The following is an 18,331-nucleotide window of genomic DNA, read 5'->3' as shown; positions in this document are numbered from 1 at the left end:
AGGATGACAGAAAAGGATAATCCTCACCACCCCCTTGCCATGTGTGACTCCCCCCTCTCCACAGTGGACTCACAGTGGTCCTATTCCTAGGTGTAGTCATTTCCAGAAGCCCAAAGTGGCAGAAAAGCACAAACCCTGCAATGAAGAAAGCAAAACAAAGAATATACTTTCTCAGCTTAAAATAAGCTCAACCTGCCACAAAGCTTATGGTGCAATTCTACACAGCTATTATTTAGTTTGCTCTCACATCTTCCATAGCACATAAACACAAGCTGCAAAGAGCCATCCGGTCTGCTAAAAGATCATCAGCTGCATCCTACCCCTCTTACAGATGCCCAACCTGGTCCTCGGGGACCTCCAGACAGTCCATGTTTTTGCTCCTACCGGGAGCTGGGAGGGAGCAAAAATGTGGACCGTCTTGCAAGGAGCTGGGAGGGAGCAAAAACCTGGACTGCCTGGGGATCTCCAAGGACCGGGTTGGGAAACACTAAGAAGTCACAGGGCAAAAGAAGATTATGGTCAATCACTTCCATCCCAGCTGCTCTATATTCTAAAATCTCCCTCCTGGTAAAAGACAGCAGTCCATCAAGAACAGAATTTTATGTCACCAGAAAAGTTTTCCCCCTGACAATTAAACTCATTAACAAGCTTCACTCTTCCACAGGACACATGCACTAATTCACCCAGTGTCTAGTATATAGATTCAGTTCCAGGTTCATATTTGTTCAATTCTCTATTGTCTTGTTTTTATAGCTCTTTTGTGTAGCTTTAGTCAGTTATCTTTATCACTGTATTTTCTGGATGATACAATTACCTATTGTATCTAATGTTGTTATTGTACGCTTGCTCAGCATTATTATTATTATTATTTATATAGCCTGCACTGCCATACCATGCCAAATTCCTTGTACACACATATGTACCTGGTGATAATAAAGCTGCTTCTGATTCTGAATAAGCCATAACGCTAGCTAGTGGCCTGTTGCCATTCTTAAAATATCTTACTTGTGCTAAAATGTTAGTGTTCCCTGAGCTTATTGCATTGAAGCTGTCTGTCACCTAGAGCAACCAATGGGGACACATTTCTCAAATCCCATAATCCATTGCTGAATCATTATCAAAAAGTCATTATAAAAATTATCATCACCATGAATTTTTTTGCTCAGTATTTATCACTATGCGTGGCTTTGCAGGTTAGGAATCTGACTGGAATGTTGCTGGTTTGAATTCTTTGGTCAGCAGAGTGATCATATCAACTTCGAGCAGGGCTGCTAACCCAAAAACAGGGGCACTCTGTTCCCAGACTAAGTTTCACTCTGACTTGTGTATGTGTGTCTCTGTAAGATATGAAAAAAACAAAATACCTGTGTTTACTTGTACTAATGGCAAATAAAGGTGTCATTGTCATTGAATCATGCTCCTCCTTTCAGCCAGGTCGCACTCAGTATAGATACTGGGCCTTCCTTCAGATACACCTATACCGAACAAATTTACCTGAACAAAATTATTTGCTGAACAGACAGTAATATTTAGAAAATTAGTAATTAAACTTACAATTTAATTACTTATAGGAGGACTTTTAAACATTTTGTGTCAGTTTCCTATTGTATGCATGTAGCTTGTAGATAAAATGCATTTACTAAGAATCATGGCCACATGGGGGTGCTGTAGGTCCTTGCCTCCCTTCTATTCCTTAGTCATACTTTGGGGAAAAAAATGTTCTCAAGCCAGTGTTCAGAAAGACCTTGAAGCAACTGTACTTTGGTTTAATGGAATTGTTTTATAGCTAAGTTAGCTGTTTGGCCAAGAAAGGACAGAACGGTCATGGGGCAGCAGATATGCAAGATACACAGTGATTATGTACAACTTACAAAGCAACTGGGAGGTGTCACAAGGACTGGTAGTTGCACATTAAAACCCATATTGACTGCACTGCAGATTTCTGAAGAACCAGTTCCTTAAATTATACTAGGTGTGGCTGGTGCCTGAACAATACTAGAACATTCTAGCTTATAACTATAAAGTGTTTTAAGTATAGAAAAGCTGCAAGACATCAACTTTGTATTGTTTAATATTTCGCTGTGTGTATCTAAAACTTTGAAACATGTGTGCCAGTTGTTCAATATAAAGGTGATTGTATCCTAGCTGCTTTCCTCAAGGCCAGAGAATGGGGAGTAGAGGCCTGCCAGGTGAGGAGGGGGCTACAGCAATTTTTGAGGCAAACTGTACCAACCAGTAAGAAAATCCGGCTAAATATATTTATCCAATCAGCTAAAGACATCAGTTTTTGACACATAAAACAACATTCGTGAAAGCGGCACAGCCACGAAGCACTGCAGTCTCGGATCCCTTTGTTCCTGACGCTGTTTGAAATTCTCAGCACGGACCCTCGGGCCAGTGCCTCGCAGTCTGTCACGAGGCAAAACACTCTGCCATTGTTCTACGGTGAGACGGCTTGCTTGGACTAGCAGATAAAGAACAAAGCCCAGTCCAAACAATCTGCTCTTTGTCCATTCGCTGCCCTGGGGGATGGCGTCTGGGGGAGGGAGGAGGAGGAGGAGGATGAGGAGGAAGGAGATGCAGTAGAATGTACGGTGCTTGGAGAACATAGACTTTGAAAGTGAGAGAGTGCATGCGTGGAGAGCAGCAAGAGGAGTGGATGGGTTAATGAAAGACGAGGGGAACTGGGGAGATAAGCATCCTCTTATATAATATAGCTCATCAGGGTCAGAGCAGAGATGGGGTTTTTATTGCGGAATGATTATATCCCCCTGGCTGGGAGACGCTGCAGTAAAACAATAAAAAGATTAATTCAAAACCTATCTGTCGATGAAAGAAGGTGCATAAGAGTACGGACAGGGACACTGGTAGGGAACCGGGCTCAGGCTGAAACACACAAAGGCCTAAATCAAATGGCCTGTAAGCAGTTCCCTGGGAGATTTCAGCTCAAACGATTTAATCCACCCATTGTACCTCCCAGTCAGCAACACCGAGGAACGATCCCTGCTGTTGCACCCTTTAGCCAGACATTTTAGCATGTTGAATCACGCATGATGATGCAGAGTGTTATGTATATGTTCTGTGTTTGGTGAATAGGTTTACGTTTCGGCCCCGTGACACCCTGTCCCTCAAGGTCTGATTCAGGAGCTTGAAAAAGAAGCTTGCAGCTGAACAATCCAAGGTCCTTGGGGGGGAGAGCCAAACTCAGCTGGGACACCTGTGGATCATAACAAGCCTTTCCCTGCTATCATGACCATTAACAAACTACTAAACAGATCACTCCTTTGAAGATGGCTGACTGTCTGGCAAGCAGTAGTATGTGTACCTAATCCGTGCTGTACAAATAATGCGTTAAACTTAAATGCACAATTGCCAAATGTAAAATGCAAAAGCAGACCTGCACATCCATCTAAACACATTTATAAAACTGATTTTTCTGATCTCTGACACAGATAATATATACAGGCATATTCAGTACACAAACATACTCACATGTGAGCCAAAGACAGACTGAACTTAAGTAAACATACTCAGGGGAAGTAAGCTGCTTAAAGTTTCAATTTTTCAATAAAGACTGCAAATCTATTTCCCCATAAATGTGGAACTGAAATACAAGGGGCATGAAAGCTTGCATTTTTAAAAAATCCAATTGCCTAAATGGGCAATACAGTATATTAACAAAAGAAATGAGTAACTGCTTAGGAAACCTGCAATAAATGAAAATATTAGCAGCAGCCATTATAAAAGAGAAGGATAACTTAGTATAAGTGTAAGCTGCATCAGGGAGTATGTGAAAAGTGTAGTGACATTACTAATATGTAATGATTCAGATTTACTGGGTCTATAATGTTACTGGGAAACAGAATATATATTAGATTTATGTTATGTTTTGCAGTTAACTGCGACAGCTAGACAGTGTTGAACCAATAACATTGTACACCATGAAAACAAGCGGCAGCACAGACTAGTTCGCTCCAGTTTTGACTTGTTGACTGTAATGTTTTTGGCATGAATTCAGAGAGCAGGATCAAACAGCCCAGGCCCCTCGATTCCAGCCGCTCTGTCTACCCTAACCAAGTCCCCCCCTGCAGTGCCGTACCGCAAATAAGCAACAGTCTGCAGATTTTCCCCCTTGCCTCCAGCTGTCATTGTTCGCATTCTGTTGGGCGGGAGCACATTGCATTTTCACTTCCTGGAATGGAAATGTTGAAAGGATGGTGTAGGAGTGAATACTGAAGTTTCTAACTTGATACACAGGGTATGCTTAAGCTAGGCCCTGTTCGTAAACATAAACACATGTCAGCTTTTGTATAAAAAATAACACGTCAAACTGCACGGAAGACCAAAAGAAAAGTTTAAGAAAAAAAATAAATGTTTATATATGAACAAATGTCTTACTTTGAGTGTTTTGTCTGAATCTGTCTGAATATGATAAACGTGGGAATCCATATTTCTGACTGAGTATACGCTGACTCCCCTAACAAAGCCACATAGCAATTAATATTCTCTGCTCTGCCGACATGAAATGGAAAGCTTTATAATCCTTAATGGGAGAGAATAAATTTCAGATCCATATATTCATGAGTGATAGACAAGGAGGTTCTGTGAAACAAGGTATGTCGTACATCTTGGAAAACATTTGCATAGATGTTTTATGTTCATATTGCTTCTCATTTTATTTTCAGCTTGCAGTCTAAACCCCCTCACTTCTCACTGAGGTAAAGTCACATGTTATCATACAGCACAGACATGCTTTATTTTCAGCAGGACGTAAAGCAACTGTATTACAATGCATTTACAATGGTTGGGTTAACTATTAAAAGGTATGGAAAGGTATCGCAATATATTAAAAAAGTTTACATCATAAATGAAGTTCTGCTACTTTCTATAGGTCAGATGAAATTTTATATCAAACATTCAACCATCTTCCAACCTCTAATTCGGTATAGGTTTAAGCGGTTATTACAAACAGTGACAATATATTCAGAATTTATGCAATAAGGAGAAAACGCCCAAGACCTGAAAATGGCAAATTAACTGGAATACCATTGTAAATCGATTGATTATGGAAGGTGCAGTGTCCTGGTATGTAAAAACCTATTAATAATAATGAAAATAAGCCATTTTGCATTTTTAGAGATTTGGATTGCTTGGATTACAGTAATGTGATCCCCAGCCAGCATAATGCTTTGGTTAAGCATCATACATTTTCAGCTGTGTTAAAGAATAAATGCATAACATGTATATAATAGTGTCCTGTGATAGACTAACTCTTGCCTGATGGCACAGGTGTGCTGTGTGGCTAAGTGGACAGGATGCTGTGCCACTGGTCACTGGTTCAAGTCTTGTGTTTGCCAGAGGCATTTAGCCAGGCCCATAACCCCAACTGGTCCAGGGACTGGTTCATCCTGCTGTCCCAGTTATATGCAGCCTTCGGTAAAAGTGTCTCCTAATTAATGAAATGTAATGAGTTTCATGTTCACAGCCTAAGTTCTGAAAATCAGACTCTAGTAGGGTGACCATATTTCACTTTGCAAATAAGATGGACTCCAAGAGCAAGACGCAAAAGGAGGCGTCAAAGAAACACAAGTATGCACACAGAAAGTATTCAGACTGTAGGAAGCAGACGTCAACATGAAATAAAACTTAATCCCGGATATTTCAACCATTTTTAGGTCCCAAAAAAGAGGACAAGTACACCCCAGTGCATTATCTTTAAAAGTTACTATGTTCATTAAGACAGGGTGTGTCAGCAGATTGAGCGACATTTGCCCTAAAGATTACAGTATATCTCATTTAAAGACTTTTATTTCTTTCTACTAGTATAGTTACCTTATAAGGAAAACCATTACTTCTTTTATCCCATCACATTAAGACATGTTTGTCAAATTGTTTTCCTAATCCCTCTCTGAGAACTCGGAGACCTTACACCCTTTACATGTTTGTCACTCCCGCTTACTTATGTGTGGTTAGGAGGAGGTGCAATTATAGATACGAGTAGTGTGCTTAAGGTCGAGCAAATCCGCTTTGTTGGTTCATATATGTTGGTAACACAAATATGAATTTGAAAGGCTAAATTAAAGCAAATTTTAACATATATTGTATAGTGGGTGAATAATATATCTTAGTCTGAAATCTTGCGCCATTCAACATTGTTATATTTAGTATTGAACATTTGCTGTACGTCGGTCGACCTTAAATGAAAAGGCACTTTGTCAAACTGTCAGTTGCGTAATGTCGCTTTAAAATCCCATTGAAGAAATGTTACTGGCAGTACTATAGAGATACGGAAAGAGAGTACATTACGAAGAAGTTCAAGTGCGACGTCAGGCCGTATTTGTAGGACCGCGACGGCGTAACAGGTAACAATTACATGATACGATGTTTTTATATATATATATATATATATATATATATATATATATATATATATATATATATATATATATATATATATATATATATATATATATATATATATATATATTATATATATATATATATATATATATGTGTGTGTGTGTGTAGTTGTTGGCAAGCTGACCGGTTCCTAAGTTCTACTTAGACATACTCAGTTATTCACACCTCATTACTCACGTTCGGAATTGTAAGGTGTGACACTTGTTAGAGCTATTCGAGAAGCTGTACTTGTACATGCTGAAACATTTATAAGTGTATTTCTTAGGTTCTTAAGTAGGACTCTACTGAAAGTGCTTTTTTCCCGTTGTGCCATGATGGGCTGTTGTAGCTCCTCGTGTTTTTCACTGTGAACACCGATCGCACCAACTCAAACCAAGAAAGAAGAGGTGAATCGAGCCTACATAGTTTTGAGCGCCGCGTAACTTTCCGGGCAGCTTGACATGCGGCGGCCGGGGGCTGCTGTCAGCCGGCGGGTCTCCTCCGGGCTGGATGTAACCGGTGTCACTCTCATCGGGTGCCCGGCCAGTGAATGCTCTAATAACTGCCAACTGGCCACGTTTTTGACTTAAGTTACAATTTCTGACATTAATTATTATAAAGCTATATAATCGCTAATGAATACGACACTGTTAGGGATGTTCCGTGACGGTGGGTGATGCAATATTCAGCAGAGGTTTCTCATATCAACCGTCGTAGGCGTTTCCGGTGAGATCATGACGTTGTTTTACATATTTTAAAGAAGAAGCTTTGTCTAATAATAATTATTTAAAAAAAAAACTTGGAATAATGAATTAAGTGGCACCCTGAACCATGCGACGCTATTCTTAATAAATGTATCAGCTTTTACTAACGATGCCGCTTAATTTGAGGTAGAATACATAATTTGTTTTATGAAATGTGATTCACTATGTCTTTCATTTAAAATGATGTAATATGAGTTGTGAGTTATAAGAATAATGAGCTAGTTACCAGTTCATTTTTTTCACTTTGATTAATTGTTTTAGCTAACTAAATAGTCACAATACAGTATATTTAATTCCTTGCTATCATCTTTACTGAGCACGATTAATCCGTTTTTTAGGTAAATTAAAACCGATCGACGCGAAAATGAGTAAAGTTACGGAAGCCGATATGAAGGACGTGGAACTTAATGAGCTGGATCCGGAAAAGCAGCCGATGACTGACGGAGGGGCTGGAAATTCTCCCATCGGTACCGAGAAAAATGGAAGCGTCACGGTGAAGATAGCGGACGATTCCGATGTTAAGTTCACTGGTCTTTCAAAAGAGGAGCTTATGAAGGTTGCTGGGACACCAGGGTGAGGAATGGGATATTTAATTATTCACTGCTGATTTTATGATGTTCATAAGCTAGTTTTAGTTCAAACCAATGAAAACTGTGAGCTGTCCTCGGATTTTCTTGTCTCACAGTCTCTTCCACTCTTAGGTGGGTTAGAACACGTTGGGTTCTTCTGATCCTGTTTTGGATTGGTTGGATCGGGATGCTGGCTGGGGCCATTGTGATCATTGTCAAGGCCCCACGATGCAAATCTCTCCCAGAAATGAATTGGTGGAACTATGGCCCCCTGTACAAGATTTGGGATGTGGATGCATTCACTGAGGCGGGTGGCCTGAAAGGTAAAAATATTCAATAGTGCTGATGTGGGTGAAGCAGTGGTGTACATCAGCTTGTAGGATGGAACAGTTTTATTATTAATTGGTAAAGTTGGGAGGGTGTATTTTAGACTGCAGCGGAGGCAAGGGCTGGGGAGAGGTCTTGTGTCAGCCTTGTGACTGCTGTCAGCCGAAAGCTGCCCAATGAACCAGAACCCAGACCTTCTAAACAGGCTGTTGATTCTGCAAATTATATTTTTCTTTCTTTCTTTCTTTCTTTCTTTCTTTCTTTTTCTCTATCTATCTATCTATTTGCTTGATCTCTGAAGTTTTATGTATTTGCATATTAAGACAGTTAAGACAGTCCAGCAATATGGGTTGATGCATGTTAGATATTGGAAAAAAAAATATTTTCATGCTCATTCCTTTGCAGGAGTGGTGGAGAAAATAGACGACCTGTCTCAGTTAAAGGTGAAGGGTGTGGTAATGGGACCTCTTCACACTGTCCAGAAGGACCAACCAAACACACTAAACTTTATGGCCATAAACCCTGAGGTGGGGACTAACGGGGAGTTTGAGAGCCTGGTGGACAAGGCTCACAAGAAGGGTGAGTGTTTGAGTATCTGCTAATGCTTGTTAGCTCTTATTTTCTTTTTATTCCACCATCTAATAAAATGTGCAGTTATGTTCAGTTTAAATAGTAACTATATGCCACTGCTTCTCTGACAGGCCTTTCTGTGGTCTTGGATTTGACACCAAATTACAAGGGCAGCAACCTCTGGTTTGATAAAATCCTGGTGTCCAGCATTGCTGAAAAACTGAAGGTGAGGATCAAATTTAAAGATTGACCTTTTGAGTGAAATTATACTTATTCTTTTTGGAAAGTTTCAATGTACAGTCTAACACCCACCCAACCTTTTTAAGGTCGCTATGTCCCACTGGATGGATTTGGGAGTGGATGGATTTCAGCTGGGTGGAATCGATGAAAATTTTGTGGATCAAAGTATATGGCATAGTCTGAAGAATACTATTAAGGACAACAGAACTGATGGGGCAAAGCAAAGGTGGGCACTTGTGTTTCATGATCATTTGTGTTTAACGTGAGTCTTTGGGCAGCCCTGGTATTATGCTTGTTAAAAAGCTGCTGGATGTAGCCACATGTACAGTGGATGGTGTGACTTGCGTTGGGATATTGGTGCATGTGAAAAGGGGAGTTTGTAAAACCTGCCTTTTGGTGTCTAAAGGTAACCTTTGCATCTTTCAGGGTCTTAATTGGGGTGAGCATGCAGAACACTTCAGCAGCTGTATCTACGCTCCATAACATTTCCACAGTGGACCTGCTGCTCTCCAGGGTTCTGCAGCCCAATGTCACTGGTGGTCAGTGGGCTCAGGCCATCCAGCAGCTGTATGAGTCACGCAACCAGACTGGTCTGGCTTGGAACATAGGCAGCAAGACTGAGGGGCACCTTGGCACATTGGTTGGGCCCACGCTGGTGAAGCTCTACCAGATGTTGTTGTTCACTCTGCCGGGGACGCCAGTGTTCAGCTACGGTGACGAGATCTGTCTGAAGAGTGATGTGGTAAGCAACGAAAGGGACTCAGTTTGTTCATACCGTCAAGATGCTGAGCTTATGATCATCTAGAAAAAAAATTTGTGCAAGGATTGTGCATGTAATGGATGAAACATTAGGTCAGAGGGCTTGATAATCGGAACAATTGAGCATGTCATTCATTTTATTCAGTCACGTTTGGTTCTCATAGTGATGTGGGAGTTTAAGTTTGTGTCTGCTTTCACCAGAACGCTACACATAATCCCAAGATGGTTTGGGATTCACTGGAGCATACAGAGGAGAAGAATGAGACCGTGAAGGTAGGGTGTGTGTATTTACTTCTGTGTGTGCATCTCCGCTCTGTATGTATATGCGTAAACACAGCTCACATCACTCACATCCTCTCTCCCACAGATGATGAGTGAGCACCGCCGGTCCTGCCACTCCTTCTTCAAGACCCTGAGCGACTTGCGGGGGAAAGAGCGCTCCCTACAACATGGGGACTTCCTGCTCCTTCACAATAGCACAACCTCTCTGGCCTTCTTGCGGCAGTGGGACCAGAGCGAACGCTACCTGACGGCCCTCAACCTGGGGAAGAAGTCCGTCACGTTGCGTCTGTCTCATGCCCACCTGCCCGAGCATGCCACTGTGCTGCTCAGCACTGACCCCAAAACCCACCCCCCAGAGAAATCCGTGCAGCTGGGAGACCTCAAGCTAGAGGCGGAGGAGGCCTTACTGCTGCACTTCCCCTATACTGCTTAGTCGCTAACATTCTGTTTGAGTTCCCAGTGCTTTCATGTTACTGGGTGGGGTGGATGGTTTGGAATATGAATTAAATATAATGTCTAGCATCTTACTTTATATGTCTCATTTTGTGCTCGCCAGAATATCCACTGATCTCGAATTTGGTGCAGCAGTGCTAAACATTCTTAATGGTGCCTCTCAGTTTTTTGATTTGAGGATAGAACATTCCAGAAAATAAGTAGGGAAGGAAAAACAGGATGACAGTTAGGCTATGTATTAGTAAAGGGTACAAACAGGAGGCTTGAATCACCTTTGTCTTTTCAACGAGTGTTTTAGTTTCAACTCTGTGTTTAGTTTGTTTAGTTTGAACTGTGAAAGTGGCAACCAAAAACCAAAAAAAGAAATCAAAACATTTTAGTTGGATTTTTTTCTGTACTTGTTTTCTCTTGACTCATGCATTCTAGCTCATGACTTCACTTTTACATCTGAATTTGTAGTGTGAGACTTTTTTTTTTTTTGCTGCTGCTACAAGAACTTGGTCTGCTCAGCGGCATAACATATTAGATTTATTTTATGTTTCGCAGCTATCTCTTATAGCTAGACAATATTAAACCAGTAACATTGTACACCATGAAAACAAGCGGCAGCACAGACTAGTTCGCTCCAGTTTTGACTTGTTGACTGTAATGTTTTTGGCATGAATTCAGAGAGCAGAATCAAACAGCCCAGGCCCCTCGATTCCAACCACTCCGTCTTCCCTAACCAAGTCTTCCCTAACCAAGTCCCACACTGCAAATAAGCAACAGTCTGCAGATTTTCCCCCTTGCCTCCAGCTGTCATTGTTCGCATTCTGTTGGGCGGGAGCACATTGCATTTTCACTTCCTGGAATGGAAATGTTGAAAGGATGGTGTAGGTGTGGATGCTGAAGTTTCTAACTTGATACACAGGGTATGCTTAAGCTAGGTCCTGTTCGTAAACATAAACACATGTCAGCTTTTGTATAAAAAATAACACGTCAAACTGCACGGAAGACCAAAAGAAAAGTTTAAGAAAAAAAACACTTGTTTATATATGAACAAATGTCTTACTTTGAGTGTTTTGTCTGAATCTATCTGAATATGATAAACGTGGGAATCCATATTTCTGACTGAGTATACGCTGACTCCCCTAACAATGCCACACTGTAAAACTTTACTGTAAATTTACAGGCAATTTCTAACAGTATTGTACTGTATTTTTATAAACCAGTATCAGACTGTATATTTAACAGAAAGGCTGTAAATGTACAGTATTTTTCTGTTTTCAGCCCGCAAAAATCGTAATACAGTATCAGGCTGTAAATGTTGCATTATAGGATTGATTTCCTTCGCGCTAAATTTCTTTAAAATGTGAGCAGAGCCAGTGCCACTAAAGCACGAACAAATAGGCACGTTGCATACTTTGTGAAGACATGCTCGTCTTTTAAGTTATTTTTAAATTTTATAGTTTTAAAGTTTGCCGTTTACACTACGGACGCAGCAAAAAAAAAAATGACAGGATAATGCAGCAAAAAGACGAAGATAATACATTTTGTCTGTGACGAAGAGAAATGAAGTTGGTAGCAGATGGATAATTGTTTTCCTGAGCATTGACACGGTAAGACACCGTCGACTGTTTTATTCGATTGCATTTCTGAACTGTTTGCACGAGTGGAAGATTTTTTGGATCGGCGTGTTAATCCTGTCGTTTTCGACGATTGAACATCTAACGTTACATCAAAATTTTAATGCCCGAAATAAGTGTTGTGATTTAACGTAACGTTAACTTGCAACGTTACACGTAATGTTAGGTTAAAACCCGAGTGAATAGTTCAGTCTGTTCTTAACTAACTTACTTACAAATTAACTTTGATTTATCTTTTATTATGTCATTCGGACATTTGATTGTCTGTTCATTTATATTTCAGCAGTTACTTTATCTGATAAATATCGACCGAGCCTTACAGTTATAGTTCACAAAATTATATGGTGTCAGTTAGAGGTCGACCGATATAGGTTTTTCAATAGCCGATGCTGATGACGATATTTAGGAGTCAGGGTCAGCCAATGGCCGATATATGCTGCCGATATTTTTTGGCCGAAAATTGGACGTTTTCCCCTCTATTTGCATGATAAAATATCACATTAATAATAACAAACGATACACAAAATTTCTCAACTTAGCATTTATTGAATACTGACTTGTGTAAATTTAAATATAAACTTAAATAACAAAAACACAATACAACTTATAAACAACTTAAACTTATAAACAATAAAGATAGCAGCATCAGAATCTCTTTAGCAGCAAACTCATTCTTCAGCTCCCAAGCTCACCAGTCTGCTGCAGATATTGCACCTGGCTTTTCCTGGTGTTGGCTTTGTGAAATGCTGCCATACAGGATTAGATTTTTGTTCAGCCATCAGACAGCAATTACTAAAACAGAAGAATAAATGCAAGGTTAGAATTTTTATTATAGTACCTTCATCTTCAATTCATTCTACAATTCCAGTGTTCCATGCACATTAAAACAATTACACTCTAATACATTTTGAAGAAAAAAAAAACACTAAGTGCATCATGGTATGATGAGTAGTGTACACTAACATGCAGGGGCGGTTCTAGAGGCGGGGCCATAGGGGCCCTGGCCCCTTCTGAAATCTGATTGGCCCCTGATTGGCCCCCCTTCCATCAATCGTCGACGAGAAGAGCAACCGGAGAATTCTTCACAACGATTACAGATGCAATTCCACCCCCAAACAATTGGCGGCAGTAATGTGTCAATGCAACTTGGGAGAAGAAGCAGAGGTCTTGGCTTTATATTATCTTTACGGCTTTGGCTTGAGCGATACCAGAACATTCTCTGACGTTCTGACAGTAGGCGGGAGAAAGAATGAATCCATCTAACATTACTTACAACTTGAAGACAATTCTTGGTGAGTCACAAATCCTCGTGTTGTTTGTCAAAATATGAAAGGATATTTAGCTGCTGCTCTCACTTATTTTAGGTTTGTTAACTAAATTGTGGAAGGAGCACTGGAAGCACTGTCGAAGTAAACCAATAAACTTGTAAGCAATGTTAACATGTTTTTGCTAAGATAGCGCTAGCAAAGATTCTGTAGTTAACTTTATCAAACCAGTCCCTCCAGGATTTCACGATTTTTTTGTGTGATTTTTGCAATCAAAATGACTGATTTTGTGGTGGTAATTTCCAGAAATTTGTGAAAAAATTTGCGATTTTTATATTTTATAATTAGGACATCACATTTACCATAATAGTATTATGTCAGATGCACAATAGTCGTACGACACAAATCACAAACAAAATGCATAAAGCTTTTTTATTTTGGTCTAATCAAATTTTCATCAAATTAACTTTTAAAACAACCTATGGACAATTTTTCTACTTGACCTATGTAAATATTAACAGCAGGTGTAGTGATTTATACTGTAGAACTGTGTGTAAATCCTGAGTTGAGGGGTCCTGAGCTGCAGAAGGCAACCACTTACTTATAGTGCGCAAGTGAAAGAAATTGAGTGAGAGAAAGATAAAGAGAGAGAGACGTTTAAGCTGGGAGGTGCAAGTTGTTGCTCCTACAGTATGTTAATGCTGCTTTGCATGTACGAAATTGTTTATCTCATCAAAAAAGGGCTTAAATTGCAATCTGTTTTTCTGACAATATGTGAAAAAGATGAGAAATAAGAAACAAATGTTTAGGTAAATATATCCACACTGTAAATTGTATTGTATTTGGAAACATTATGGTAACATACGTACATGTTAAAATACCTCTTTTGTTTGTTCTGAATTTGCTGTGCTCTGCTGCACTTTACCTTATTAGAGTGTACTGTATGAGATGTTTAAGCTGGGAGGTATAAATATATCCACACTGTAAATTGTATTGTATTTGATTAATTAATCGCTGTGATGTACTTTAGTGTGTGTGTGTGTGTGTGTGTGTGTGTGTGTGTGTGTGTGTGTGATTTATGCATTGTGTCCTAAAGGACACAGTATGAATAAATGAAAAAAATCATTAAGAACTTTACTGGCTCATAATTTTTTATTAGAGCGTTTGAAAAAGGAATGACTACCGAAATGTATTTGCACCGTACTGAATAAATTATTTTGTGTGCTTGAATGTACCCTGTACTTGGCCCCTGAATGTAACATGTGGCCCCTGTTACAGAAAAATCCTAGAACCGCCACTGCTAACATGTTGTTTCTGTTGTTAGCAGACAGATAGCTTAAAGCCAAATTCACAATCAGAATCTAGTGATCCCGGAAAATAAAATAACTGTCGTATTGCACAGCCTTGTATGCAAGGACAACATAAGCCCCTAATGATTGTGACGTTGTCTACAATGCACAATAGTCGTACGACACAAATCACAAACAAAATGCATAAAGCTTTTTTATTTTGGTAACCACGCTTTCGAACAAACACTTTTCTCCGCCATGCATTGTTCTTAGCAGCTCTGTGTATAAGCCCGTATAAAGGATAGACATGTTTAATGAGGAAACTAACTGCGCAAAGTCATGCACTTTTTATCTAGACGTCTGACAAATTGTTTGAATCTCCGGTCTCAAATGAAAAAAAGTTGCACAGAAGGACCATTGTCAGCATCAGCTCAAGTAAATGGTAACCACGCTTTCGAACAAACACTTTTCTCCGCCATGCATTGTTCTTAGCAGCTCTGTGTCTCCGAGGACGGCGCTGTCTGTGATCACGGCAGAGTAACGCAACTCTCACACACACTGCAGTATTTGAGAGCTGCCTGCTCCGCCCCACACACTCAGAGTGAAACTCTCCGACACAAGAAAAAAAACATAACTGATAACATCGGGCTGATATGGTAATAATTAAAATGTTAACAATTAAAATGATTTTTAACGATTAAAAAACGTCTGTGAGCCCACCAATAAGCGCACAAAACGAACTCTATTAGAATCAATGATCTTTAATGTTACCTGTAAGCTACAGTTGATTGAAGGCTCATTATCATTACCCCAGTTCCCAATAGCGTAATTCGCGTTTTCTTTTAAAGTAACATTTCATAGCAAACTACTTAAATAAACAGGTCATTGAAAGATCAGAATTTAAGCCTTACCGTTTTATCCCAGGACTCTTCCAAAACTTCTGGCTGTGGTCCTGCACAAGGCAGCATGGGTCACGTGTTCCACAGCAACAATAACACTGGGCTGCCCGCAGACGCGCCTGTCTGAAAATCGGCGTAGTGCACTCGGATATCGGCCGATGCCGATACATTAAAAAAATGCTAAATATCGAATTAGACTGTACAAGTAGGTATCTCGGGTAAACAGTTCAGTCTGTTCACAACTAACGTTATTCACCAATTAACTTTGGTATGCCTTTTAAAACGTAAAGATTCATCATGCCATTTGCACGACCTGGATTTGATTTTCGATTCATTTTTTATTTCAGAGTAATCTGATGAAGATCGATCGAGCGGCAAAGTAAGTTAATCTTAAAAGTTAATTTTACAGTTATAATTAACTTGTTCATAAAAATGATGTGGTGTCAGTTCTGTGATAGTGCATTTGAATCCGTCTTATCATACTGTCAGCACATGAAAATGCATAGTCATGTTCCTAATGCTTATTTTAAATGTGGTATTCCTGATTGCCCCAGAAGATTCAAAAAGTTTGCGGCTTTTAAGGCTCATATATTTAGGGATCACAAAAAGAGCAATTGCTGAGCAATTAGGTAATGCTTACACTTTAGTCTGTGACATTGGTGTCTGTCAGGAAAGATGTAGTGATTTAAGAAACTTCATTTTACACCTGAAGTCTCATATCAAAGAAGGCACTAGAGTGCCTTGCCCATTTTAGTGTAATAAAAGCTTTTCTTTTGCATCAACACTGACTTCACATATATCCAGGTATCACTGCAACTCCTCAGCAGATAGGTTTCGCCATAATATACTACATTTGAATTTTTCAGTGCAGAGACCACATGGTGAGGAATGCAATGTGGCTGAAGACTCAAATGCACTGTCTGATTTGTTTATGGATTGTGGTGATAGTGAAGAGCAGGTGGATATTGCACTATTGCCAGATAATGCAAATGAATCACTTTTTTTGAAGAATATGGCTCTGTGCTTTGCCTGCAATTTGAGATAAAACATTCTCCCATCATCTGTAATTCAGTCAGTAATTGAGGGGCTGCAGGACATCCATGATATTAGCCAGTCTCATTTGCTACACATGGTAAGTGAAAAATTAACTACACTTGGCATTTCTGAAACTGATGTAAAGAATGTTGTAGACATTATGAAAACTGATGATCTTTTTCGGATGTATAATACCCATGCACTACACACTGATAAGAGGAGAAAGTCTTTCTATAAACCCAATTTCAAGTATGTTGAACCTGTCCCCATCTGCCTTGGTAAAAACGAACCTGGCAAGGAAAGCTTTGCTCAGTACATTCCCATTAAGCAAAGCTTAGAAGCTCTGTTCTGCTGTAAATCAGTTATAGAACAACATAAAAATTCACGATCTACAATTAAAGCAAATGATGTCCTCAGTGATGTATGGGATGGCAGTAATGTTGATGACAATGTGCTGTTAAAAGATGATACAGATTCGTTGGCTTTAATCTTGTATCAAGACGCTTTTGAAGTGGCTAACCCACTTGGATCTGGCAAAAAAAAGCACAAAATTCTTGCTGTTTACATGACACTTGGAAACCTGTTGCCTTACTGCAGGTCAGGAATTGACCACATGCAGCTAGTTCTGCTGTGTAAGGAACAAGATTTTAAGTTTTTTGGCCAGGATTTGGTTTTTGCCACTCTGGTACAAGATCTTAAAGACCTCGAGGAAAATGGGGTTCTGTTAGCTGATGGAAAGGTTCACAAAGGTACACTATGCACAATAGCAGGAGATAACCTTGGATCCCATTACATTGGTGGCTTTGTGGAAAATTTCAGTAGAAGTAACCACTTCTGCAGATTTTGTGAAATTGACCGCCAAACATTTCTTTCAGCACCCCTGACAAAGGCATTAACGAGAACTGTAATGTCATATGAGCAGAATCTTAGGGATTTGGATTCAGGTGCAGCTGAAATTGCTAGAGATGCTCCGATCAGCATTTTTGGGGCCGATCACCGATTGGCAGGGGAATCTGCCAATTGCCGATCACAGAATGGCAGGGGAATGGGAATCTTTTATCTATAATCTAGCAGAGTTTGCACCATTTGTAGAAATGAAACTAACTCTAAATTAACTATATTGACTGTAGAAATAGGCTACAGTCAAGATCTTGAAGAATCAAGCGCTTGACACTTGGCGCCCCACACTGAAGGAGGGGCAGTGACACTTTGGTCAGCACTGTCGCCTGACACCTCCAGGGTCAACACATGAAATGTTCCCCAAGAGCAGAGTGGTTTAGTTTCTCATACTCGGCATATTCAGTTGTATGGCGTGTTCTAAGATGCCTAATCATGTTAGTGGTGTTAAAATGCCATTGCTTGCTTCCACCTCGAGGGATTTCATCATGACATACATTGCAAACGGCTAACTTTACGTCTTTATCGGACACTTTGAAAAACTTCCAGACGGGAGAACTCATGTTGCCACTAGTAAGCTCCGCTCTGCTGTTGTTTACCTGTGCGCCATGCATGCACGTGTGAAAAAGTCGCGCAAGTAATTTACGTCAAGTGATCGGCTTTTTTGATCAGCGCTTTTGGGGTTCACCGATCAAGCTATTTTTAGCCAATATCGGCCGATCATGATCGGTGGCCGATCAATCGGAGCATCACTAGAAATTGCTGTTGGTGTCAAATGCAATTCTCCATTTAATGACCTAAAGTACTTTCACGTATGCCAGCCAGGATTACCTCCCTGTCTAGGACACGACCTTTTTGAAGGTGTTGTGTCATTTGACCTTGCTTTGTATGTGGATCACTTTGTAAATCAAGAGACACAGTTCACTGAATCGCCGCATTAGCCAGTTTAAGTATCTGG

General features: G+C 40.0%; 1 protein-coding gene across 2 annotated transcripts; it reads left to right on the top strand.

Moving 5' to 3' along the window:
- The first annotated feature begins 6,240 nt into the window (after positions 1–6,240).
- On the top strand, positions 6,241–10,437 carry LOC111849093 (amino acid transporter heavy chain SLC3A2-like). 2 transcript variants are annotated; one of them, XM_072717430.1, is made up of 9 exons: positions 6,241–6,362; positions 7,502–7,736; positions 7,865–8,055; positions 8,465–8,638; positions 8,761–8,855; positions 8,956–9,095; positions 9,296–9,611; positions 9,830–9,901; positions 9,996–10,437. In XM_072717430.1, exons 2-9 carry the CDS (start codon positions 7,528–7,530, stop codon positions 10,341–10,343), a joined length of 1,545 nt encoding a protein of 514 aa, XP_072573531.1. In that variant the 5' UTR covers positions 6,241–6,362; positions 7,502–7,527; the 3' UTR covers positions 10,344–10,437. The 2 variants fall into 2 exon arrangements, with proteins under 2 accessions (XP_072573531.1, XP_023677428.2); XM_023821660.2 differs by lacking the exon at positions 6,241–6,362 and adding an exon at positions 6,602–6,806.
- Positions 10,438–18,331: the final 7,894 nt, after the last annotated feature.

This window comes from Paramormyrops kingsleyae, chromosome 10 (assembly GCF_048594095.1).
Source record: "Paramormyrops kingsleyae isolate MSU_618 chromosome 10, PKINGS_0.4, whole genome shotgun sequence".
In the NCBI taxonomy this organism is placed as follows: domain Eukaryota; kingdom Metazoa; phylum Chordata; class Actinopteri; order Osteoglossiformes; family Mormyridae; genus Paramormyrops; species Paramormyrops kingsleyae.
Note: the sequence above shows the minus strand (reverse complement) of the source record. Positions and strands in the feature narration are given on the sequence as shown.

Excerpts from the sequence above, each read along its gene's own strand:
- LOC111849093 (XM_072717430.1), top strand. The coding sequence starts at position 7,528 with ATGAGTAAAGTTACGGAAGCCGATATGAAGGACGTGGAACTTAATGAG. Across the intron at positions 7,737-7,864 it reads AAGGTTGCTGGGACACCAGG|GTGGGTTAGAACACGTTGGG; the intron begins GTGAGGAATGGG and ends TTCCACTCTTAG. Across the intron at positions 8,639-8,760 it reads GGACAAGGCTCACAAGAAGG|GCCTTTCTGTGGTCTTGGAT; the intron begins GTGAGTGTTTGA and ends CTTCTCTGACAG.